The sequence below is a fragment of the Miniopterus natalensis genome, chromosome 20 (assembly GCF_054644295.1).
Source record: "Miniopterus natalensis isolate mMinNat1 chromosome 20, mMinNat1.hap1, whole genome shotgun sequence".
Lineage (NCBI taxonomy): Eukaryota > Metazoa > Chordata > Mammalia > Chiroptera > Miniopteridae > Miniopterus > Miniopterus natalensis.
The window spans coordinates 2601529-2627913 of NC_142100.1; the positions used below are offsets into that span (position 1 = coordinate 2601529).

Below are 26385 nucleotides of genomic sequence, written 5' to 3' on the forward strand. Positions count from 1 at the left end.
TGCCACCAGCACATCGCGCACCTCTCCCACCGCGATGACACATGTGGCCCACTCGGGGTTCCAGCTGGAGGTGTTGGGGGGAGCTAACTGCAGGGGGGCTTCCAGAGCTGGGAGGAGCCGAGACCATGAGGTCACAGCCCCCCTGCCTCTCCCCCTTCAAAAGCCGCCACCTGCTCCAGCTGCTCAGCGCCGGGAGGAAGCAAAGGCATTTCAGCAGCACAGCGCAGGATGTGGTGGGCCGTCTGGGGCCTGCTGGGCTGGCTCCCCCTACAAGGTAAGGCCTCAGGGCCGGCTCCCCCTGCAAGGGAAGGCCTCAGGGCCGGCTCCCCCTGCAAGGGAAGGCCTCAGGGCCGGCTCCCCCTGCAAGGCAAGGCCTCAGGGCCGGCTCCCCCTGCAAGGGAAGGCCTCAGGGCCGGCTCCCCCTGCAAGGCAAGGCCTCAGGGCCGGCTCCCCCTGCAAGGTAAGGCCTCAGGGCCGGCTCCCCCTGCAAGGGAAGGCCTCAGGGCTGGCTCCCCCTACAAGGGAAGGCCTCAGGGCCGGCTCCCCCTACAAGGTAAGGCCTCAGGGCCGGCTCCCCCTGCAAGGCAAGGCCTCAGGGCCGGCTCCCCCTGCAAGGCAAGGCCTCAGGGCTGGCGCTCTGGGCCAGCGACCTGGCATCTGGGCAGAGCGGCCGGGCAGTCGGCCGCGTCCCCAGGGCGCTCCCGCAGAAGGCGGCCCAGGGGGGTCTGCGAGTCCGTCCCGCTCACGCCAAGCGCAGCCCTGCGGCGTCCGCGCGCTGACGGGACACGGGGTGTAGTGAAGGCCGTGTCCTGTGGGCCCTGTGGGACCTGTCGGGGACACGCGGCGAGCTTGCTGGGTCCGCCTCTTCAGAGTGTGCCCGCCGGAGGAGCGGCAGCTTTGGGTTTTCAGATTTCCTTGCTGTGTGAGCCTTAGCCAAGCAATGCGGCTTCCCTGAACCCCAGTCTCTGCATCTTGAAATGAAGAGGACAGTGTGACCCACCGATGCCCGGGCCGCTACACGGGTCACGTTCAAAACGCGGGAGCGCTCTGGGCGCAGCAAAGCGCTGCGGAGCCTGGGCCAGGCAGAGCCGGTCACGGGCGGCGGGCCCGCACGCTGTGTCTTAGGGGCCAGCCGCGCTCCGTGCTCACCATCATTCTCAGTTTTGCTCTTGGTTTTTAATTCGAATGCAGCATTATGCAAATTAAAGGAAGACTCAGCCGCCTTTTGAGCGCAGGTGCAATTATTCCTACCCCAAGTGGGGCAGGGCAGCGGGCGTCCCGGCTGACTGCGGCTTGTGTGGGATTCCTGCAGAGGAAACGCTCAGAAAGGTGCTGCTGCTTGTGTGTGTGGCTTGTTTCCAAACATTAAACCTGGGTACACGTGACGTCCCCGTCCCCCTGAATCTGTACCTGCCATAGAATTGATTCGGAAAGGTTCTATTTAAAAAACTAAATTTCCTACTTTACTTAGTATTTCAACTCTTTATTTCATACATTTCAATTTGTGCCTTCTAGTTTGATCCCTGTACCCTAAGGACTTGATAAGTATGCAATTTTGGTAATAAACAATATTAGTTCCTTTAATAAGTGGCTCAAAGAATAGCTACTACATTCAGAAAAACCCTACATTAGACAGCTAAAATTAGAATGCTTTAGATTATGCTGAAGTTTAAAGCCTCTAACTGATCTTAACTTTGTCAGGATTCCAGTTATTATCTCATCAAAATACCTCACAAAAATAAGTTTTTAAATAAAAACAGCAATAATCATGTTTTACGGTAAACCTAAGATGGGTCATTTAGAAATATGCTCAAATACTCTTTATAAAGAGGAGAGAAAAAAATATGTATTGTGTAATGCACAGCACTGGGTACTTTCTGTTAACTAGATTTAATTCTAGCAAAGATACTGAGGTAGGTATTAATATCCCCAGTTTACATAGGAGAAAATTTGAGGATAAAAGAAGTTAGAAAACCTGCCCAGGTTTTCACAACTAGTTAATGACAACATAAATATCAGCCTACAAAGTACACAGTAAAAGTATTTTCTCATGAATCAATGTATGTGCACAGGTGTGTGTGCATGTGTGTGTGCGTGTGTGAGTGTGTACTGGGTTGTGACAGAAAATGTGTTTCTTAATGTGGAGCAAAAGTTTGAAAGCCACTGATTTACTCAGTTTGGAAGGTCCATTATTGAAAAATCCCGATGTGAAAACTTGGCAAAGGGCCACCCAGTGGGCGTCTAGTCCCACTGACATCTGAGAACTGATTGCTCTCTCTGACCTAAGCTGGCTCAGGCCCACCAGAGTCCCAAATAAGAAAGGGGTTGACTGTGTCCTTTCGTGTTGGTACAGAGGCAGGAAATCCACTGTGGCACCACTATAAATGATCAGCTGTGCTTAGCTAATTGATTACGGGGAGATCCCTCTACCGTCTTCTAGTGGCAACTTCTAAGGCTGCCCAAAGTCTACAGGCCAGAAAAGCCTCACAGTCTCGGAGCCCACACTCCTTCCAAGGTTGTCGTCGGCATAACTAGCTTCGAGGGCTGCTAATCAGTAAGCACGAAGGGTTTTTCAGAATCAATCCCATTGGCCTCTGTTATGGATGGTGACAGTCCCCCAACTTGCACCCTCTCTGCTGGTCACTTGGAGGAGGGTAGGCTACAGGAAACCAAAGGAACAGCTGCAATTGAGTGGGGTCCTGTCGATTCTTCTGACCAGGGAAAGGTCATATGCTTGTTGGCACATATTTGAGGCAATTTCTTTAAAGTTATACTAGAAATAATTTGATTTTGCCAAAGTCAGATTCTTTTTCACACTCATAATTTTCTCTACTGATTCTATCTTCAGAATAATAATCATTCCTCTTTGTGAAGTTCTGATGGACGAAAGCGCATTTCGTCTCCCACCTCACAATAGTCTTGTAAATGAGGCCCTGGCTGGAGAAGTAACTCACTGCATGTCTCTGGTTTTAACTTAGCTCTAGTCTTTATTTTTCAACACAACAAATACAAAGTCAGCATCTTATTACTGAATTGTGCATTTACTCATTTTTAGCCATTAATTCAACTAATACTTAAAATCTTACTCTGTGCTAGGCCCTGGTAATATAAAATGAATGAACGGCAAACCATTTTTCCAAGAGGAGTTTGTAATCCATCCACAGAGACTTACGTGTAACCACTTATTTATAAAGTGCTGTGCTAAGTGCTATAGCAGAAGCCTGTTGAACGCCTTTGGGGACCTGGAGGAGAGAGTAGGTAGGTCATTGTGGGGAAGACGGAGCAGGTAGGGCAGGTTTGACAAAAGTGGTGTAATTTGAGTTTAGTCTTGAAAGAGATAAGAAAGGTCTTCCAGGCCAAGAGAACAGCATGGACCAAAGCAAAGTATCTTCATGAGCCTGGACTTTCGGAAAACAACTGGCCACTTGCATGGAGCATCTGGAAAGAAGTATCAGCCAGTGATATGGGACAAGAAGATAGGAATCAAGGTATTTGGGATTTTGGTCTCATTCTTGCGAGTAACAGGAGCCTTAACAAGTAGTCTAGTAGAGGAAACAGGTGATCAAATTTATGTTTTTCAATGGAACTCTAGAAGCAGATCAGGATGATCAATTCGAGGGAGCAGAGACCAGAAGGAAGTTACTGCAGTGGCCCAGCAAAGAAACACTGAGTGCCTCAGCTAAAGCAGTAATAGCAGTAAAAACGTAAAATAAAAAGATGCAGAAGGGGCGGGGGGACAAATTGATTACAGAGGTGTTTAGGAGATAGAAAGTGGTTCCCAGTATCTGGTGTGCGGTGGCTGGTGAGGACATTACTGAATACAAGGAAACACTGGAAAGGAGCAGGAGGCGTGCTTGTGCTAGGCGTGCCCGCAGCGCAGGGAGCAGGAGAAATAATGGGTTCCCATTGCCTGTGTCCAGTTTAGGGTCCCTGCAGGACAGGCTCTGTTCTGGAGCTTTTAAATTGATCACATGCAAATCTAACCCACTAAGGTAAGAAAAAGAAAGGATACTAATCCTTTTCTCAGCCTACTGTGATGACCTGCAGTAGAGGCGGAGATCACACTGCAACTCCCAAAACCTTGGGAAAAAGCAAGGACTCTCTAGCAGTGCACAGGTTTTGCCTCTGTGTGCTTCGGCAGGGGCTGTGCCTGCTGCCTGCCGTTTGGCTTGGGAGTGGATCACATGTGCTTTGGCATGAAGTCGTCCCACCATTGGGACAGTTAGGTAATGGGGTTGGAGGTGGAGATGGTGAAAGGTCACAGGTTCCAGTTCCGTACACAAACCAGTCACAATCAATAGCCCTCATAGACTCAACAAGCAACCTCTTAACACACACTATGCATGGATGGATGAATTCAGTCATGGAAGTAACAGCCAAGCCCAGAAATCAACAGTCACTGAGTGAGCATGACCTGCCAGTGGTAACTGGCGACACCAAGAGAGACAAGTCATTCATTGCCAAGCTCTGCACGCTCAGCCTCTCAGAGCCACAGAGAGCTAATCTGCAGCTGGAACTCCTCACTCAGACAGGGAAGACTAAACGGGCACACAGCACTCAGGTCTGCCCGAGAAAGGCTGAGTAAAGACGTACATGTTTGCGAGCTTGCAGAGAGGAAGTGGTGAACGGAGGAGATGCCCCACACCCCATCCATCCCTCTGATGAAGACGGTGAAAGTTTGACTCCAAGCTTTGGTGAAAACAGTTTAAAAGAGGAGTTCCAGTTTAGTTTTAAATGTCAATGAGAGGATCATGGGGAACTGTTACTTAGAAGATGTGCCACCAAAACTTAGGTACAGCCATCCTCTCCCCCCTTAACATGAGCTAGACGCCGTGTGCACATTTCAAGCACTGCAGCGAAGCAGCAGGGGCCGGGGCCTTCTCAGCTGGTGCTCTTGCCTTCTGCAGTGGCTTCCTGCCTCCGAATCAAGCGTGGGGTCTGCATGATAGCCCTGAAGGATAAACAGGCCTGTACAGCCCGAAGCAAGGCTTGGAGCACAGACAGTGAAAAACAACTAATTTTCTATGCCTCAAACACAGCCCTTTCCATCTAAACTCAGGCACCTGCAATGTGGGCAGTCTGCACAGCAGCCTGGTCCTGCGTTCTCAACAGCAAGAGCAAGCACTAATCTCAGGAGATGCAATTCTTTAGCATAGGCTAAAAAGCCGTACAATTTAATTCATAAGCATGTATCCCAAGAAAAAGACAATGATATACACATGTTTAAAATGAGAGGCATTTATTCATAACCAGGCTGCCGATAAATCTTGCCACTCCCGTCTCCCCAGATGCAGGCTTCCTGTCTGGGCAATCATTTACCAAGGGGAAGAAATTGGCAAAATTTCTAAGTATCAATTCTGGCCAGAAGGATGAAATCAGGGCATGCTGATTACAGTAGTTTCTGTTCTATTATTGATTCAATGCAGCATGTCCCTCCTGCCTCTCAGTGCTCTTATTAAAAACAGGAGAACCTAGATCTCTGCCCACTTGCCTGTGTTGTTGTGCCAGCACGAGGCTGGCATTATTCCATTGCTTTCTAAGCTTGCACCGTGATAGTTCCTGTAAGGAAGGAATGTGAAACATACTCACTGCCCTCCAGAAACTTCAGTCTGTTTATGGGAAGCAAGGTAATGCACAAGAACTAGAGAGCAAAGCAGGAGTCACAATGAAATGGCTGTGGACACAACCATTGGAAGCTCTAGATCAAAGTCTTGGCTCAGAGCCGTTTAACCTTAGAGAAAAGCCTCTCTGCTAACACCCTTATTACTCAATTATGGATCGGTTTTATAGATTGGAATGTTTCCAAATGACCGGACCGAAGCAGAATTGTGGCCTTATGCCTCAATGCTTTTGTGAAAAAACAATCTTTTTATTGACTCTCTGTTGTTCATTGTAACATTGGCTGATGATATGGGTATTTTCCCTTGGGACTCAGGGAAATTTTTCCCAGGAAAGGCAGAATGAATACAATACAATGACTCTGGGTGGTTACTGCCAGAGGCTCGACTGAAATTAATGACCTAGGAATGCAACAAACGAAAAGGTCTGCACCAATTAATTTCCAGAGCTCTCCAAAGTACCTTTCTTAATACTTGAAATCTGTCACAAGCAAATAATTCCTTTCTTATTTCTCTTTTTGAAAATTTAAAATAATGCAGTAAAACTGATTACATTGTCATTCATAATTTCTACCCCACAGTATTCTTATGTGCACCGAAGTGTTTTGTACTCTCCTTGATAAGAATTGTCATCCTCAGAAAAAAAAATTAATTTCAAATTTGAAGAAGTAAGAGACCGCAATAAGTGTGCCAATTTATTTTTCTGTCACTATCTTTTTGGGAGGCTCAAGTTACAGGTGCTTCAGATCAGTTGTTTTCTATTCTCTGGGGACTGTGACTTGGGGAGTCAGACTGCACGCCTGCTGCAGGGGTGCTGCTGTGGATGCTCCACTGGCCTCCTCTGCGGACGCCCTCTCGGGGTAGGAGCTCTTCTGCAGGAGCCAGCTGGTCCTGCCACGGGCGGCACCACAGTTCACACTCTATCTCCGGGAACCGAGACTTGCACTCGAAGGCTCAGGGGCTGGTTTCACAGAGCAAGGCCAGAGAGGCTGAGGCTCCTGGGTCTCATCACTTAGCGCAACCAAGTTACCTGGGCCTGGAGCTCGCGGCCTATAGACCTGGGTACGGACCCCAGCTCCAAGGCTGTGTGACCTTGAGCCTCTCTTCCCTCAGCTGTAGAACGAGCCAAATAGTTCTTGCTTTGTAGGGGTAGTTCGAAAGTTAATCTAAATGAAGGTAACATGACCTGTCACAGTTCCTGGCACATGACTGAACAAGTGCCCACAGATGCTCTTCAACTGTCCCCTTTTCCTATTCAGACCCCACCCCTTCACTCAGACCTTCAGGAGCATCTGTCCTGCTCCTGCACACAGTGCCCACTCCGCGCCTCGCGTTTCTTGGTATTGACTTACGTTTTGTTTCTATAGAAATGTATACGAAATGCTCGAAGAAGTGAGGAAGGTTTGTTGGGGCTGAGTCCCTGCCTGGGCTCAGGAGTGGCCCGGCTCAGGCCAGCCTGACCCTCCCCGATTCTCTCGCTCCGCAGAGGCCTTTAGGACGGGGCGCACAGAGACTGTGACGGTGGAGGAAGGCGACGCGCTCACCCTGGACTGCATGGCGCCCCAGGCCAAGGCCGCCCCCCTGCAGTGGCTGGCCCCCTCGGGGTACACCATTTTTTTAAATGAGCATCCTGGTAAGTGAAAGAAAAATAAACTGCCCCAGACCTCAACTGGAGGGATTTTCCAGACAGACAAGTGGGTGGGACAGAAAGCCAGCATGAGTCACCCAAAGGGTGGGCTTAGCCCCGCCTACTAATACCCCAGAATCACCCAGAAGCTTGTTGTTTCACACCTGGTTACCTTCCGTTTTGTGACAGGAAGTCTGAAATGGAAACCTCACCAGAATGGTTGGTAAAGGGGATTCAAATTATGAACCATATTCTCATGATCCGCCTGGCCCCTCATCCCCACGTCACATTTCCAGTCTCGGTGACCATGAAACAAGCAGCTGCACACAGACACGTAGCCACTAACTGCTCTTCCTTCTGATGCAGCCAGCACCACCCCCACACCTGCAGCCAGCACCCCCCCAAACCTGCAGCCAGCACCGCCCCCACACCTGCAGCCAACACCACCCCCCACCTGCAGCCACCACCACCCCCACACCTGCAGCCAGTACCCCCCCACCTGTAGCCAGCACCCCCCACCTGCAGCCAGCACCACCCCCCACCTGCAGCCAGCACCACCCGCACACCTGCAGCCAGCACCCCCCACACCTGCAGCCAGCACCCCCCACACCTGCAGCCAGCACCCCTCACACCTGCGGCCAGCTGCTTCATTGTCCCCCTGAGCAATCCAGTCCTGTCGCATGCTATCTCCTTCAGCCTTAACAAAGTCCAGATGGCTGAGCTACAGCAACCGATGGGACACACTGCTTTGGAAAGGAGGCCGTCACTCCTCTCTGCACAAACACACCTGAGTGTGTCCTCAATGCCTGGCATGGAAAGGGAGCCATTTCTCAGTTTTACTGAGATGTTATTGACATATAACATATTAGTTTCTGGTGTGCAACATAATGACTTGCTATGTGTGTATATAAATTCAAAATGACCCCCATATACTTACATCTCTTGTTTGCAGGATTCTTAAGCCTATTTAATTCATCTCTGTGAGCAGGACTATAGTAACCCCTCCCCCCGCCCTTCACAATAAGTCATTGTATATCTCCACTCAGTATTTCCAACTTGGAAAGTCTTCAGAACAGCAAATTTCATTCTGCTCTTAAAAAGCAGAGCCTCTGAAAAATGTAACACGCTTTGAAAACATTATTAAGTGTTGATATGTTAGGTGTAAAATAACTAAATATAACTATTTCAAGCTAAATTAACTATTAAGACTAGATTCCAATAGAAGAAATAGATATTAACTGTTAAAAGCTCTGACAGAAAAACTTCACATAGAAATAATTCTGTTACATGATGCTTTCGCTTCTTTGTGTTGGGTTTTTAAACTCGATGGTGATGACGTCACCAAATGTCAGGCAGGAAGCCTGAACTGAGCTCCCTGGTTCCCAAGCAGGGCTACGTTTGCCTCCAGGGACATTTGCAGGATCTGCAGAGAGTCTGTGGCAGCGATGGAGAAAGGCGGGGGAGCAGGAGGGTTCTGGCATCAGAGGGCAGAGGCCAGGGGTGCAGGTAAACACCTTACAGTGCACAGAACAGCCCCAGGCGAGGAACTAAGGACTCAAGTGTCAGTGGTGCTGAGGTGCGAGTTCCTGCATTCAGTCCAGGTAGCATCAGGACGCAGCCCTGGTTCCAGATAAGAAACAGTCTTCCTTCTCAGCCATTCAAGGTTTAGCAAGTTTAGGCTTGTTCATGTGATAAATCTTAACAGAAGGAAAAAAGAAAGGGAGGGAGGGAGGGAGGGAAGACAAAGCGACTCACTTCAGGAGCCTCTGGTGAGCGAAGGGACCTTCACTTGAGATGGGCTTCCCAGGTCGACAAAGAATGATGAGGAACGCTTGCTACTGGCTGGGATTCTCCAGAGTTTGATTTTTTAAACCCCCATTGGCTGCACACCTGGAAAGACTAAATCATAATCCTTGGGGAACTTCAAATAATAATGAACTATTAAAAATTAAAAATAAAAAGCGCCCAGCTGGAGCAATGACTCCCAAAACTTTTATTTTCCATTCTTCACATTTATTCTGACCAGACATCACATGAATCAGACCTAAAAAAGGTGGGGCATTGTTGTTGTTTTAAAATATATCTTTATTGATTTCAGAGAGAGGAAGGGAGAGAGAGAGAAACGTCAATGACGAGAGAGTCATTGGCCAGCTGCCTCCTGCACGCTCCCCTTGCTGGGGATCGAGTCCGCAACCCGGGCATGTGCCCTGCCCGGGAATCGAACCGGCAACCTTTTGGTGCTCAGGACAACGCCCAACCAACTGAGCCACACCAGCCAGGGCTAGTGAGGCCTTTTTCATCATGTAGAAAATAGAATTCTTTACAGTTCTTCTGCCACCTGAACCCTCCACCAGCATAGTGTTCTTAATTTCCTAGAAACAGCAATAGAGCAAATGGTTTATTTCGCAGACTAGTATCAAAACATTCCCTAAACTAACTTCCAGCTATTGACAGGCATCCAGCTGGTAAAACTAGAATTTGCAAGTCAGCTCCATTCAAGATGTGATGTTTGCTCCTCTCGTGTGGAAAGCAAGAGCCGCCCCTGCGAGGAGTCGACCCGCTGAGCCTGGGCCTGTGCGGCCCTTCTCACGGCCGCTCCGCCTCTGCCCCGCACAGGTCTGAGGAGCACCAGGTACCAGCTGCTTCACCGCTCGCCCGGCCGGCTCGCCATCCGCGTGGCCCGCGTGACGGCCCAGGACGAAGGCGTGTACAAGTGCCTGCACTACGGGCGCGCCGTGAGCACACAGCGGGTGCGCGTGGTCGTCCTGGGTGAGTGGCTCCCAGCCGGGGCACCCGGAGGCGGGCAGCCTGCGCAGGCACCTTACGGGTCATTTCGGTTTTAAAACGTTGCCTCCAGCGAGCTATCACCTGGGCCCCTCGGCCCCCTTTTGTGGAAAGGAAACAGGAGCATTTTGAGTGGCAAGCCCTAGATTAAAGTGCGAATTCATGAAACCCATCTTTGGCAGCAATTAACTTTTCTCTCGGGGGAACGAGAAAAAGAGCATTAATATTTGACGACCTGAGACCCTGTGTCAGGCACTGCACTAGGCTCGGGAATGAGGCGAGCTAGGCACAGCCTCTGCCCGCAGGGGTCCGCTCGCTAGCTGAGAAAGGCAGCACGCGTGTGTAATGAAGTAGGACATTATGGCAGCGGGATTCGGACGTAGCTGCCCTGGAAAATCAGCTGCATCCTCTGCCAAAGTTCCCTCTCTCGGTTGGGGGTGGGCTGGGGCTGGGGACACGCGTAGGTGGCAGCCCCCCGCTCGGCTGGGACTTGCTCGGTTCTCTAGATGGGCACTTTTGTTCAGCTCAAGTCTTACGATCTTTACAGTTTTGCTTTCTGTGGCAGAACAGCTCAGTTAAAAACTTAATTCCACATATCATACAAATGAATTTCTTAAACTTCCCTTATTGAGGAACCACAGTGTGGTGCCCTCCATAAAGGAATGGCACAGTGAGAGTGTCAGGAAAGGAGTGGCTCCTGGGGTGTCAAGGACCAATGTGACAGCTCAGGTCTGTCTCTCCCTCACCTTGCGGCCACCCCGCACTCGGCTCAGGCTGCTGTGTGCCCTCGGCAGCCCCACGCCCATGCCCACCTCCATCACGTCGTCTTCTAACGAAGGGTCTAGGGGCCGAGTCCCAGCAGCCGCTGTTCCTTACCGGCCTCGTCTCCCCCATATCGGAGCTGCCAGCACCTAACACATCTGGGGGTACTTGGAGCTGGCTTCGCGCCGTCTGGGTGGCAGCGGGGATTCAATGTGAAGGGGCAGGTCAGGGCCAACGTGCGAAGCAGAACGGGAAGAGCGAGAGGCCTGACTAAAGCGTGTTCCCAAGACAGGAGTGGGAGGGAAAGGGACCAGCGAACCCTTCATAAGACCCGCGTGTCCTTGACGCTGGGGGAGGACAGAAGCAACTTACCTTGAAGTGAGTGTCAGGCCCAGGAAGTTTAGAGCTGAAACCGTCAGCTCATAAACCAGTCTCTGCCCGTCACAGGCAAGGAAACTGATAAACCAAGGAACTGGGGGCCTAACCCGGGCTCTTACAAGTTGGTGGCAAACGTGGAGCTAGAATTCCGGCCTCCATTCCTGACCTAGTGCTCAGCCAATCACATAACAGTCATATATCAAATGTAAAAATTGTTTTTGAAACATAGTCAGTTTGGAAATTTTTAGGGCCTGATCACGCTCTGGGTGACAAACATTCTGACTATAGCCAAAGTAGCTTTCCAGGTACATAAAAGCCCTTTAACTATATTCTGGAAAAGGTCAGGTAAAAAAATTTGCCCATGATTTAGACCATAACCCACACTGATCCCTGTAGATTATTAGGCTCTGTGCTTTGCTGAGATATGTAGGCCAGCTAATTAAGCACAGAAGAATCTGTTTTTTTCCTAGCAACTCCTTTCAAGTCAACCCTGGAAGCTTCAGTCATCAGAATGCCAAATAGAGAAGAACAAGTTATACTTAAATGCTCCACCGTGAGAAGCAAGCCCCCTCCCCAGATCACTTGGCTGTTAGGGAACCACACGGAGCTCCATGGTAAGTGGAGAAACAGCTCTCTTTCCTCCTTTGTTTTCCTTCCTAAAGTTCCAAGGGATTTTTTTTTTTTTTTTTTTTTTAATGTTCTGGCACCCTCTGATGGCAGTGGGTGCCAGAAAACACCATCCAATAATTATTAGTTCTTTTCCAAATTATCCTTATAACCAACCAGTATTACTTTTTAATCTTGAAAGGCTAATCACAAATACATTATTACATGTTTTGTGTAAAACAAGGCAGAAATCTAAAATGTAATGTTTATTATAGCGTCTTAAAATTTGACAAAATTTCATAAAATAAAACAAAATAGAGCTATTACCTGAGAGCATAAACTTTTTATTAGGCATAAAATTGAAAATCCATTTAACATAATACATGGTCTTCCTTATACAGTGTAAGTACCCTGTCATACCCTCAAAGACAGGTGAAAATTATGGAAGCTTGGAGGCTTTTGATTGAAGCAGATAAGTAATTGTCATGCTTAGAACTATTTATAGTTTGTTTATATTTCAACAAACATTACATTTGATTTTACATAATCATAGATTCTTAGAGCTGGGAGGACTCTCTATTGTTGAGGAAACCGAGGGTCAAGTGGAGTTCTAGAGAAAAAAGACCTAGAGCCCAGATGTGATCCTCAGTCCAGGGCCAAATGCACAGCACGAATGGTTTCCCCTTTAATTTGCCTTATTTATTAAATGGAGAAGTCTGTGTCTTTGTATTTCACCACATTCGGGCTGTCCTTGCACCGTTACAGGCTCTGGATTTTTCAGTAGTGAAGGGTTTATAGAAGCCCATCCACCCTGTTCCCTGGCCTCCCTGTGTGACTAGGGCCAGGCTCACGGGGCAGCAGCCTGTGGCTGGAATGAGGGTAGAAATGGAACAGGTTTGCCAAGATGTCAAGGCCCCAAGTCTCTGAGAGAACCAAACTCATCTGGTAACATTAAATAGCCCCAACCTCACACACGCCTCAAATGCCGCACAGGTGAAACCTACCATGAATTTGAAGGTGACGGGAAGAAGTGTAACAGCAGCAGCACACTCCGAGTGAGCGCCGACGGCAGAAACTCCACCGTGGGCTGCGTGATCCGGCACAGGGGCCTCCGAGGACGAAGGCTGGTAGCCTCCTTCCGCTTGGAAGATCTGGGTAAGAGCTGATGTCTAGAATCATTTTTAATTTCCCTCCGTATTATTCTCTCAAACTAGATTAAACAGCGGGAAAAGTCTTGCAGAGCCAGATCACTGTCCCAAAGCTCTCCTAATCGCACATTCTCTTAATGATTGAGATTCTCCAGCTGGTGGCCACTGTCCCAATGTTCAGAAAACCCCCCTCGCAAGAAAGCCTAGCACAGCGTCCTAGGCATATAGCGTCCTGCTAGCCTTTTGAGGATGACAGCCAGCGTGACTTAACCTTGCTTGGTTTCATTGCAGTCACGTTCTCCGAGAGATCACGGAGCAACTGCACCTTTACATCTAAGCTTGTCTGTATCATTTTATGTGAATAGAAAGCACTCACTCAGTGACATGACATCATCATTATTCTTTACATATGTTTTGTTAAAACTGTTTTAAAGATTTTAGCTTAATCATGTTAATATTCTGAGCAAAACACAAATAACCATAAAAATAAACAAACATCAAATATTAAACACTAAGAGAAGTTGCTTCCGTTGTGAGAATCTCTGTTCCCTGATTCCTTCACCCTAAGTGGAAGAAATGATGTTTAAACTATGTAAAACTTTTTAGCAAAGAAGGACCCTATAAGAAGTGGCGTAAATCACACATCTGTAATTAACAGGCCTCTGGCCTGATTATTTTATACGGCATTTCCCAGTGTAAAAAGAGATTCCTGAAGTACAAGGATTCCCTCACACTAGTGAAGGAGGAGGTTGCAGGGTGCAGTGTGTTGGAGAGAGAGCTCTGTATCCGGTGAAAGAACTGATCATGAAAGACGTCTGCTCACGAGAACTTCACTGGGAAAACCGCCGGTGCTGCTGGCCCAGTGGCACTGTTGCTCCGGTTAGTCGGTCCCCTCTCACTACCACATGCTTTCCACCTGCTGCTTTCTCATCAAACCAAAAGCACTTCTTGAGGCAGCTGCATTTAGAAGGCCCAAGGACCCACAGACTGGGCTGTCATCTGATGCAAATATTCCTGCCCTGCTATGATTCAGGCCCCCAGCCTCCACCCCATCCCTGGGAGGGAGCACAGGGCATGCAGGGGATATGGGAGAACTGCCAAAGAGAAATGAGAATTTATCTAATGCTTCTGAAAGACATTCAGATTCTTAAATCAGAGAACCAAAAACATTGACACCGTACCTGGGAGGTCTGAAAAGAGACATGGGGAACACAGCAGCAGGATAAATGAGACGCTCTTCAAAGTGACTTACCTCATCTCTGTAGTATTCCAAATGAGGAATCCTGATTTCCTGTTACTTATTTGAAGATGAAATAAAAACAGAAAGTTGAGCAACTGTGGAACTAAATTTTCAATATTGTTTAATCTTTACTAATTTGAATTTAAATAGCCGTTGAAGCTAGTGGATGCTATATTGACCAGCTGAGGGCTGTGACAGTCTGACCAACTGGAACAATAAACAATGCACCAGCACCCACCCAGTCAAAACCAGTCTAAATGCGTCCGTCCAGCAGCTTGCCCACTGAGAGGACAAATCAAAGTGAAGACAAACTCTGCTTTTATATCTACATACTCTAGTTTACATATATTTATGCATAAAACAGGTTTTATATATACATACACATATAACATATAGAATAGTATAAAATATATTGTATTTGTATGCATACGTGGTTTTATGTACATATATACATACATTATTACACAGCCAACAAGATATGTAATGTATGTATATACATAACCTGTTTTGTACATAAATATATAATTACTAAATTTACATAATATACATTATTCTAGATCTTAATCATTGATAAGTTTTATTCTATGTGTCCCCAATATTTCTCATATTATGTTCTTCTTGTCATTTGCTTCTAGTACTTCTAGCTTGAAATATTCCTGTGCTGCTATGATTCAGGCCCCCCAGCCTCCACCCCATCCCTGGGAGGGAGCACAGGGCATGCAGGGGATATGGGAGAACTGCCAAAGAGAAATGAGAATTTATTTATCTGATGCTTCTGAAAGACATTCAGATTCTTTCAAGCGTTTTCCTCTATTCATTGTCAGTAACTCTCTTCCTTCAATTTTCTCTGGTATCTTTGTGGCCACCAGGTTCACTTCAGCCTTATACTCTGTGTTACTCTTTTTCTAATGTTTTCTCACTGGCGCTTCTTCCTTTCCTTGGAGCTCTTACATGCAATTCAGGCTTTTTTATAGTTTTCAAAAAACTTTAAGGTTTGATTAAGACACAAACATGTTAAAACCACAGAAATTCTTTGATTAAATAAAAAGCGGAGAATACTCATAGATGTTTATAAAGACATTACCCACCTGTCACGCATCAGTATCAGTATTTGCAAATTAGCAGACGCCTTTTTTATATGCTCCTTGGTGGCAGGCTGTTCATACACTGCTCAGACCAATGCTAAGCGGAACCCTGGAAACATTCCTAGATATTGTTTAATATTATACAATAACAGTTAGTAAGCATTGTGCTAGCATGTTGTGTGACTGAACTCCTTCATTCTCACAAAAAATCCCAAGAGTAAATGCTATTAGTACCTTCATATTACAGCTACTCAAAAACGGAGCATTCCCAACGTTAGGCATCTTGTTCAGACTCACTGAGCAGCAAGCAAGTAACAGCCCTGGGAATGTACCCAGCCTGAGCCTGGCTGCAGGGCCCCCCAGCAAATGAGGACTTAGATGTGTGATGGGAGGATGTGCGATGGACGGGGGTGAACAGGTGGAGGCAAGTGGAGACAGTGAGTGCCCTTGGCCCGGGACTGCCAAATGCGCCTCCCCGCAGCGGTCCCGCAGGCTGCACCCCAAAGCCCCACAGTGGGCAGATGGCAACCGCGGGACACAGATCCGCAGACCAGCCAGAGCTGCGAGCCACAGGCCTGAGGCTCCTGCAAAACCTCCGCGAGCAGGAGCCGCCAAGTGCATGCTCCAGCCTATTGCACTGAGCACAGTGTGGGCAAAACTGTCCTCCGCAGATGCAGAACTTTGTTTGTCCCCCTTTCCTAGTTACTGATCCAAAGACAGCTCCAGAGGCCCCTGGGAAGAGCTCTCCACCCTCTCAAGACGCCCAGCAGTCCACCAGCACCGGTAAGTGTCGCAATTGCTAAAACTCTAAAAGATCCTCTCTCTTTGCGAAGTCAGTTTTCCAATGATAAGTCTTAAGAACATTTTTAATTTTAACTTGTAACAACACCATGCGGGACCCCCACCAGCTTTGTGGTGACCTGGAGAAATGCCAAAGTTAACCATCCAGTGGGCTCAGAAGTAGCTAACAGCTTGTAAGCTCCCCCTCCCACTCCCCTCCCCTCTCCCTCCTCTCCCTCTCTCCCTCTCTCCCCCTCTCCCTCTCTCCCCTCTCCCCCCTCCCCCTCTCCCCTCTCTCCCTCTCTCCACTCTCCCCTTTCCCCCTCTCCCCTCTCTCCCCCTCTCCCCTCTCTCCCCCTCTCTACTCTTCCCTCTCCCCCTGTCTACTCTTCCCTCTCTCCCTCTCTCCCCTCTCCCCTCTCTCCCTCTCTCCCCTCTCACCCTCTCTCCCCTCTCCCCTCTCTCCCTCTCTCCCCTCTCACCCTCTCTCCCCTCTCACCCTCTCTCCCCTCTCCCCTCTCTCCCTCTCTCCCTCTCTCCCCTTTCCCCTCTCTCCTTTCTACTCTTCCCTCTCTGCCTCTCTCCCCTCTCCCCTCTTTCCCTCTCTCCCTCTCTCCCTCTCTCCCCTCTCCCCTCTCTCCCTCTCTCCCCTTTCCCCTCTCCCCTTTCTACTCTTCCCTCTCTGCCTCTCTCCCCTCTCCCCTCTTTCCCTCTCTCCCTCTCTCCCTCTCTCCCCTCTCCCCTCTCTCCCTCTCTCCCCTTTCCCCTCTCCCCTTTCTACTCTTCCCTCTCTGCCTCTCTCCCCTCTCCCCTCTTTCCCTCTCTCCCTCTCTCCCTCTCTCCCCTCTCCCCCTCTCTACTCTTCCCTCTCTCCCTCTCCCCCCTCTCCCCTCTCCCCTCTCTCCCTCTCTCCCCTCCCCCTCTCCCCTCTCTCCTCTCCCCCTCTCTCCTCTCCCCCTCTCCCCTCTCTCCTCTCCCCCTCTCCCCTCTCCCCCTCTCCCCTCTCCTTCTCTCCCTCTCTCCCCTCTCCCCTCTCCCCTCTCCCCTCCCCCTCTCCCCTCTCCCCCTCTCCCCTCTCCTTCTCCCCCTCTCTCCCCTCTCCCCTCTCCCCTCTCCCTCACACACACAATTGTGACATTTGCATTTCCAATGTGGTAAAGGACAAGGTAGAATTCACTTAAGGGGAGATTCATTTCTTTGCTTTTCCATCTGGAATAGACCAAACACAAAATAAAGACTTGGTATCAACAAGGAGCAAAGAAGCAGGACTGGAGAGTTGCTGTTTCTGTCGTTGAGGAACAAAATCACCTCCGAAGGTTCCTCCGTTAGCTCGTTGTTAAGAACTCGGTGGTTTTTAATGATGGCGTTGAACTAGAAATGCAGAACTTAGAAAGCCTGGATTAGACAGTGAGCCCACCACTAGGTGGTTAACTCTGGACAGTGATCATATATTTAATTATATTTACATTTAACTCAGCATAACATCAGGTAACAGCGGTGCTCAGGGAATGAATGGACGCATGCACGCAGTCCTTGGGGCGCCCTGAGTGACACCGGCCTCGTCAGGGGACATGCTCCCGCCTCCCCCGGTTCAGACACTGTCTCTGTGACAGAGCAGCTTGGTGGGATAAGTGCTTTCAGAACAATACCATGTTCATAGTTCTGACTAGCAGACCACACTTAAATTTTTTATCTTGAATAATATTTAAAACTAGATGTTTGGAGGTTTTAAAACGGATCAGTACAACATGTGCTGTGTAGTTTCTTTGAAGGACATTGGAGAATGAAAATATTGTGAAGTGGGACGGCCACATTACTTGCTTTAATAATCCAATATTTTTACAATGTTTAGACTCTACTTGTCTTTAAATTGGCTCACACCACTAGTAAACAACTCCATTTTCTGCTCTGCCTCTTCATGTATAACATGAGAGTTTAAAAATATGGTCTGAAATCCCTTTGAGCTTTCAATTTCTACAGTTTTATTACTGCTAATGACACCCATTTTCAGTAGAAGATGGGCGGTTTCATTCCCCTCTGGAATGGGCTAAAAAGCCGGAGACTGCAAGGGAAGAATAGGGAAGGCACAGCAGCACCCGAGACAGACCTTTATGGCTCTATAAGGCGCCTTCCCCAGCAGAGGCCCAGCACAGCCCGCTCCTGGGGGGGCGTAGGTCTGAAGGGCGGGGAGCCTGCTGTTCCCAGCCTCAGGCTGCAGGCTGTCTGCCCACGGAGCCGGGCCTTCTGCCGCCCGGCTGCGGCCTGGGGCACCTCACGGCCTCCGCCCTCGCTGGCCTGCTTCAGGGAGGAAGCATAGGGCAGGTGCAGCTGTGGCTCCTGAGTCTCAGTGCCGACTCTGCCACTGACCTGCTGCAGGACCTGAGACGCTTCACTCAGCTTCTCTGGAGCTGTTGGCCCAGAGCTGTGCTGAGGAGTAACATGTGCCAAATGCTCAGTTTAAGGCCTGCACAGAGTAAATGTTCAATAAACAACACGCACCTTAAAAAATGAGGCAAAGAGCCTGGCTGGTGTGGCTCAGCAGCTGAGCATCGGCCTAGGATCCAGGAGATCGGGTTCGATTCCCGGTCAGGGCACATGCCCAGGTCGCGGGCTCGATCCCCAGTGTGGGGCGTGCAGGAGGCGGCCGATCAATGACTCTCTCGTCATTGATGCTTCTCTCTCTCTCCCTCTCCCTTCCTCTCTCTAAAATGAATAAAAACATACTTAAAAAATAATAATAAGGCAAAGTAGGTCAGACGATTTGCAGCTCGTTTTGGAAGATGTGAGAAGTTCCAAATGACCTCTGTGTTTTTCAGTGAGCATCACTGAACTTGGTCTCCAGAGCCGCTTCGCTGCTTCTGGGTGGCCGCGTGTACATGCGCACTGTACGTGCACAGTGTACGCACACGTCCCGTGTTTCTCTCGCCTTAGTTGCAGGAACGGAGGGTTTTAGTACAACAGAGATTGACAAGGGAGAGGAAGGACGAGCCACTCAAGACCCGGATTTGACCACTGGTGAGTGTCTCCCACCACATGGAGGATAAGCAGTCGGCACTTTAACCTCCCAGTCAGTCCAGTCGTTTTGTCCAGCCCTGCCGTCCATTCCCCTTGACCTCCCTGCTGGTTAGCCGCTCCCTCCCCCTGGCGTGGCCGCCTCCGGCTCCCTGACAGCTCTCCCGGCCCTGTTGCTTTGCTCCAGTCCTCCCCTGTGCCTGTTCGCCGACTTCCCTCTTCCCTCCCGCCTGCTGCTTCTCCTGTGTAGAGATGCTCTGATTTTGCGTCCCCTCCTTGGTTCTTTCCTTAATTCCTAGACAGCTTACCGTTCCCAAGACTGTCCCAGTTGCCACCAGGCAGATGTCGTACCTGTGTCTCCAGAACGTTCTCTTGAGCACTAGTCCCTGTTACTTACATGTCTCTACCTGAATTTTCTGCCATATCCTCAAATTCAGCATTGCTAAGAACTAAACACACCTTCTTCCACAGAATCAGCTTGTCTGAAGTGTCACATGGGCCCAGGCCCTGGTGTCCTCACTGTGCACGCGCGTATGTGTGCGTGTGTGCTTCAAGTGAAATCAGTTTCCAAGGGCTTTCGAGTCTTTCCTTTCAGGTGTTTTGCCCACTTTCAGGGCCACCACCCTGATCCAGACCCTCACCATCTCCTGCATGCAGATTATAACTTCAGGTTCTCCTTCTGTAGCCTATTTTTAGCACCTTCCTGCCCAAGCATCCCTTTGCGCCGTTTACACCTGTGTTCAGAAAGCCTCTGGCTTCCACAGTCTACAGCGCAGACCCTGAGTCCTGAGCTCCCCAGAAGGTGCGGGGACCAGCTCCCTCTGCAGTCCGCCTCTGTCAGGTCCTTGCAGGACGAAAACATCCTCTCCTTTTGGTGGCCCTGCCCTCACGTGTCCTAACTGGCCCCGAGGGAAGGAAAGGCTTCACTCCTTACTCCCTTTGCAAGGTTAATGTCGACACTGAACACTTTCCTGACCACCTCAGGGACGGCGCCTGCCTCTGAATCCCTGAGCACACTATTACGTTAACACACGTGGATCTAAAATTCGGCACAGATAGCTGACTGCTCTTTGTTTTTATTAATCTATTTGTTTACGTCTAGAGAGAACTATCCCAAATAATAGGAACCTTGTCTCACTCAGCCCCAAGTGCGATGCTCTGCAGGGGCCTGGCCCTTCCTAACTGCCTGTTGGCTGAGATGAGGGCACCCGGACATTTAGCAAAGCTGGGGCCCGTGGAAGCAGAATTCTAGGTTTAGAAAGGCCTTTATGGCTCATCTAGTTTCTGGGCAAATGCCTTGATGTAAGAACACATTTATCCCAGCCAAAGTCAACAGATACTCATTTTATTTGCATAGTTTTCAAACTCCTTAACAGCCTCTCTTGCTAAACCACACTTTGCTAAAAACAAATGAAGCCTACAGCTAATTTGAATCCCCTGACTATAATTTAAGTCAATATTCTCACGTTTTCTCTAGGAATGAAAAAGAACTACTTCAATATCGATATAACCTAAAATCCTCTTTTAAATCCTCCCACGATGGCGCTGGTTGCGTTCTTGTGTTCAGAGGGAGCAGTATGAGTCTTTCACCTTCAGGGCAAAGCCCGTCCTGGTCTCGCCTGGCTCTTAGCCTGCACTGCCTTTCAGAGGGGCGTGTGCCCCCCCCCCCCCCGTGGACAGCAGGCCCCTCCGACGACCCCAATCCTTTCCTTTCCTTCCAGGCGCAAGTCCGCAGCACATGGGGTTGGCAAGGAGGAAGAGCGGCATCCTGCTGCTCACCCTGGTGTCCTTCCTCATAGTCACCCTCTTCATCGTCCTCCAGCTCTTCATAATGAAGCTCCGCAAGGCGCACGTGATATGGAAAAAGGGTGAGCGGGCAGGGGGCCCGGGGGCTGCGACAGGCTGAAAGGAGAGGCCTGCAGACAGGCGAGCTCGCCAGCCAGCGCTCTGCTGCTAGAGGGCGGGCTCATCCATCCACTCGATAAGTGTCGTCACTTAGATAAGCAGCTGTTAGCTTCCCAGGAAACAAGGACTGTGCACCTCCAGGAGCTGTAGGCAAAGACAGCAAAACCCAAGGGGAACTAGAGCAGCGAGGAACTGGAAGTATATTATAGAGGCCTCTGCTCACAACAGGATACAAGACAGAGAGCTCACCCTTCCTTCCCTCCCTCCCTCCCTCCCTCCCTCCCTCCCTCCCTCCCTCCCTCCCTCCATCCACACATCCACCCATCCACCCATCCCTCCATCCCTCCATCCACCCATCCCTCCATCCCTCCCTCCATTCCTCCCTCCATCCCTGCATCCCTCCCTCCATCCCTCCCTCCCTCCCTCCCTCCCTCCCTCCCTCCCTGCATCCCTGCATCCCTCCATCCACACATCCACCCATCCCTCCATCCCTCCATCCTGCCATCCCTCCCTGCCTCCATCCACCCATCCCTCCATCCACCCATCCCTCCCTCCATTCCTCCCTCCATCCCTGCATCCCTCCCTCCCTCCCTCCCTCCCTCCCTCCCTCCCTCCCTCCCTCCCTCCATCCCTGCATCCCTGCATCCCTGCATCCCTCCATCCACACATCCACCCATCCCTCCATCCCTCCCTCCATTCCTCCCTCCATCCCTGCATCCCTCCCTCCATCCCTCCCTCTATCCCTCCCTGCCTCCATCCACCCATCCCTCCATCCCTCCCTCCATTCCTCCCTCCATCCCTGCATCCCTCCCTCCATCCCTCCCTCTATCCCTCCCTGCCTCCATCCACCCATCCTTCCTTCCCTCCCTCCCTCCTTCCCTCCCTCCCTCCCTCCCTCCCTCCCTCCCTCCCTCCCCTCCATCCCTCCATCCCTCCCTCTATCCCTCCATCCCTCCCTCCATCCCTCCACCAATCCCTCCATCATTCCATCCCTCCCTCCCTCCGTGCAATAATCATTCACTGAGCAGCTACTGTGTGCCATGCATTAGGGACACATCTGTCAACAAGACAGACCAGGCTCCTACACTCAAAGAGTTCTTATTTTAGGAGTGGTCAATCAAAGGTTGAGTATAGTAAACTTTTTTAGTCCCATTTCTACTTTGAAAACATGCATTCAGCTTCCCTCAAGCATAATATGTTAGCAATTTTTTTCTAAGCATTCTGATTAAAAAGTTATTATTGGAAACAAAAAATATATAACTAGCATAGAAAATACCTATTAAAATACATAGACTCAACACCTGTCAGAGCTAGAAGGGACCTGAGAAATGATCCAGAATAACCCACCTACTCAATTCATTCTATAAATGTGTGTCAGGACTAAAGCCCCTTTATTTCTGACAGTTATATAGCCTGTGTCATCCAACACAGTCGCCACAATATGGCTATTGAGCACTTGACATGTGGCTGGTCCCTTCTGAGATGTGCTGTGAGGATAACACACGCCCCATTTTGAAGGCTCAGCGCGTGCGCGCACACACACACACACACACACACACACGAATATAACATACCTAGTCCTGATATATTGGGTCTACTAGTTAAATGATACTAACTTAACCTCACCTGCTTTGTTGTACTCTTTGAGCATGGCTACTGCAAAGTTTAAAACTACACATGGGACTTGCATTGTAGTGCTGCTGGACAGCACCGACTTAGCCACTTAGGGCTCACACACCTCCAGTGACAGAGAACTCATGTCTCAGGGCAAAATACTACACCTTTGGATCGCTCTGCCCCTCTTAAAAGTAGCACTTCTCCATGCTAGAGATCAGCCTCTCTGGGTACGCAGATGGACTAGCATTCTCATGACGGGTAGACTTGGCAGCAGGTCTGGTTTCCCGTGTAGCTGAACAACGGGAAATGCCCTAGTCTTGTTTCCAAACCTCCCATAATGCGCCACCCCCCAGTCCTCTCAGGACTGTTGGAGTGGTTCCTTCCCAAAGGAGCGCGTTTGATTCTAAGCTGCTTCGTCTGACCTCTGAGTTCTTACACTGCGTGCACACACCCATGGGACTCATGGTAAACAATGAAACATGATTTGTTGAATGACTGACATGAGGTATGGGAGGGGGACGGTAACTCCATGTTATACAGAGACAGAGGTATTGTATCACTCACACATATCTGTCTACATATAGATGATGTCTGTGGCCCCTGAAACTAATAATTTTCTTTTCTTGCAGAAAATGAAATTTCAGAACACACTCTAGAAAGTTACAGATCAAGGTCAAATAATGAAGAAACATCATCCCAGGAGAAATATGGCCAAAGTAAGTCTACATGTGACCTGAGGTTTGAACACTGAGGTTCATTGATTTGTTGCCTTTCAAGGGGAGCCTAAAAATAAAAATTTGATTTTTAGCAGTATAAAGCCGCCTGCCTAAATCGTCGTGTAGAACTTAAGGAAGCGCACCTTAAAAAATGAAAGCATCAGTTGAGTTCATGGGGCTGGCGATGTTGGGAAGCCTTGTGGAGTCCTCGCCGACACACGGGCACAGCTCTGGACTTGTCCCTCCCGTGCCCCAGAGTACCCAGTAGACTCTGCCCTGTCCTCATTTTGGGTATATTGATTTAGCTACGACAATACTCCTGCAGGCGGTAATTGGATTTGCTCTCTGTGTATCCCCGGATCCCAGCACAGGACTTGGCACAAATGGAGTGTTTAATAAATTGTATTGAATAAATGAATACAGGGCTTAACTCAAGCAGAAATGTGTCAGATTTTTTGGATGACTTCATTGCAACTCCTCAAAGTATATAAAGAAAAAAAATTCATTTAAAATGTATCTTTATTGTTAAACGTATTACAGACGTTCCCTTTCCCCCCACTGACACCCTGCACCCAGCACCCCCCAGGCCTTCTCCAGAGTATCCTCTGGGTCCGTAGGTTATGCGTATGTGCATATAATTTCTTTGATTAATCCCCCCCAACTCCCCACCCACCTTCCCTCTGAAATTTGTCTGACTGCTCCATGGGTCTACATCTGTTTGAAACAGAGTCTAAAAGGAAAGGTGGGGAGGGAGGGAGGGGGGGGGAGAGAGAGAGAGAATTCCTGACAAAGATCCAGTAGAGAGAAGTAAATGTAAAGCAAGCACCTTATACCTCCCAGCATTTTGCTCCTCGGTGCACATGCACTTACCCTGCCCACCAGGAGGAGCAAGGACTGCAGTGAGCTTTGCAGCTAGTTTCTATCGGTTTCGGAGGAAGTGTGTCTTTTACAATTCTGCCTTTTCTTTTGACTTAACAGGGCGTAAAATGGAAAGAAAGGGCTGTACTAGCAGGAAAGGGGCACAAGTGAGGGGACTGTGTGGGGATGGGGGCGGGAGGAGAAATGCCTCTGCTGGGGTGCGGGACTGCAGCCCACGTTTCCCTGACGTGAGCTCCCTCGAACCGTCTGGCACGCAGAACGCTGCCCACGTATCGTGTGAGTGGGGCTTCCTGCGCCCATCCTCCCTGGAAGGCAACCCCAACAGGAGAATTACAGCCTTTCAGGAAAGAAACACCCTCCGCTTGGCTGCTGAACAAGCAGAAGCCCCTCCAGGCCGACTTTAAGAAAATGTGAAGTGAGCGCCTGCACTCAGGCCTGCTCCCTAGCCAGGGCCAGCCAGGGGCCTGCCGGCCAGGGCCCCGCTTTCTCCTGGGCTCCCGCACCCCCTGAGCCCTCCAGGCTCTGCCAGAGCCTCAGGGCCCAGAGCTCCTTCTCCCATAGCCCCTTCTCCCATAGCCCCGTTCCTTCCTGAGTGAAACTCGGCTGAAGACAGTGTGGTTTTCCCAGCAACACATGCTACTTTATAGCAGAAATGTCCATATATTTTATTTCAGGTGTATGAGTATAATTTTTATTTAACAAGAGCTTTTAAAAGTTAGACTATCACATGTATTCAGATCACTTATATGCATCCGAAAACTTCAGATTCAATTTTTAATACCTTAACATATGGACCTAAAAATACCATGTACAGTGTTTCAGATAAAGGGGTGCAATGCTGTTCAAGATGAATCCTTATCTTCGACATGTTTCTCTTTCAGCTTCCCGTTCGAAGAGCTGCATGGACTACATCACACAGCTGTACTCAGAAGCAAAAACACACAGGAAGAAAAACACCCAACATACAAAATTAAAAGGAAAGCAGGCCTGGATACCAGAGAGCATTGTGTAGAGCTCCCTGCAACAGGAAACAGGACTTCAGGGCAAGCTCAGGGCCACCGCAGTGGACAGCTTGTGGGCAGGGGCCCGGTCACCGTGACAGGAAGAATGTGCTTTGAGTGGGACGCAAGATGGTGTCCTTCATGGCAATCAGCTCTGACCCAGAGCAGCCAAACAGGACTAAACATGGACATGAAGCTTCTTAGTTAAAAGGATAAATTACCTAGTGTGCCTGACACTACTTCAGAGCAGGAAGACGCTACTGAGCCTGGGGGCCTGGGTCACTGTGACCCGCTGACATGGCGCATGGCGCTGTGGGGCACAGCCTTAGGTGGAACTCATGGAACTACTTAAACATTAAAATTTTAATTTTTCCTTCTGGTCTCCAAATAAGGAACGTTGAGATGAAAAGGACCTAACGGAGGTCTCTAGTCCTGGGAGCTTACCTTCAAGAGGGGCTCTGAGCTGTAACCAGCAGGCTCACCGTCAGGGGGAAGAGGCACCCGAGGACCAGTGGCTGGGTGAGCACAGCAGCCGGAGACAGGAGTGACTCCAGGGAGGCCAAGGAGTCCATCTCCTTAGGTTTTCTTGCTAAATCACAAAAGTTGACCTGGTGACAGTTTTTTTTAATGACATTTCCTTACAAAAACATGTAAGCAATGAGTTTAATTCACTGAGTATTGACCTAATGGATGCTTTTAAAAAGTATTTAACAGAGCACAGAGTGCTGGACATTTGTTTTTCTAGCATTTCCTAGTCTCGCCTTCACATGTGGAGGTGACATTGGGCGTATCTTTCCCCCCTATCATTTATTTAAAGTAGAGTAAAATCTGGCATTTATTTATAACATTTCTCATTGCTTGGATCTGAATACGCTAATTCTAAAATAACGTCCCCCCCCCGCCCCTGCCCCAACCTACCACACACACTCATATAATGAGTTTGTAATTTGTTACAGAGTCAGATCCAGTTGTGCTACTTATTCTCTTGATAACATTTTTCAATCCTTACCCCAGGATATGTTTCCATTGATTCTGAGAGAGAGAGAGAGGGAGGGGAGGGGGGGGGAGGGAGCCACGAGAGAAATACCGATCAGTTGCCTCCTGCAGGACCCTGGCCAGGTGCTGAACCACAGCCTAGGAATGTGCCCTGACCAGGAATCGAACCCGCCACCTTTTGGTGTAGGGACGATGCTCCAGTCAACTGAGCTGCCCGGCCGGGGCCTTGAT

At 49.3% G+C, this 26385-nt stretch overlaps 1 protein-coding gene across 1 annotated transcript; it reads left to right on the plus strand.

Moving 5' to 3' along the window:
* Positions 1 to 228: 228 nt before the first annotated feature.
* On the plus strand, positions 229 to 25169 carry LOC107539433 (cytotoxic and regulatory T cell molecule). The gene is made up of 10 exons (XM_087828416.1): positions 229 to 274; positions 7105 to 7251; positions 9862 to 10014; positions 11640 to 11783; positions 12769 to 12930; positions 15951 to 16031; positions 18960 to 19043; positions 20762 to 20908; positions 23192 to 23278; positions 25039 to 25169. The coding sequence occupies exons 1-10, from the start codon at positions 229 to 231 to the stop codon at positions 25167 to 25169; spliced, it is 1182 nt and encodes a 393-aa protein (XP_087684542.1).
* The last annotated feature ends 1216 nt before the right edge of the window (positions 25170 to 26385 follow it).

What these genes read in the sequence shown, in the direction of transcription:
- LOC107539433 (XM_087828416.1), top strand. Translation starts at nt 229, where the DNA reads ATGTGGTGGGCCGTCTGGGGCCTGCTGGGCTGGCTCCCCCTACAAG. An exon ending in CCAGCAGTCCACCAGCACCG is followed by an intron (nt 16,032 to 18,959) that starts GTAAGTGTCGCA and finishes CTCTCGCCTTAG; the next exon opens with TTGCAGGAACGGAGGGTTTT. An exon ending in GCACGTGATATGGAAAAAGG is followed by an intron (nt 20,909 to 23,191) that starts GTGAGCGGGCAG and finishes CTTTTCTTGCAG; the next exon opens with AAAATGAAATTTCAGAACAC.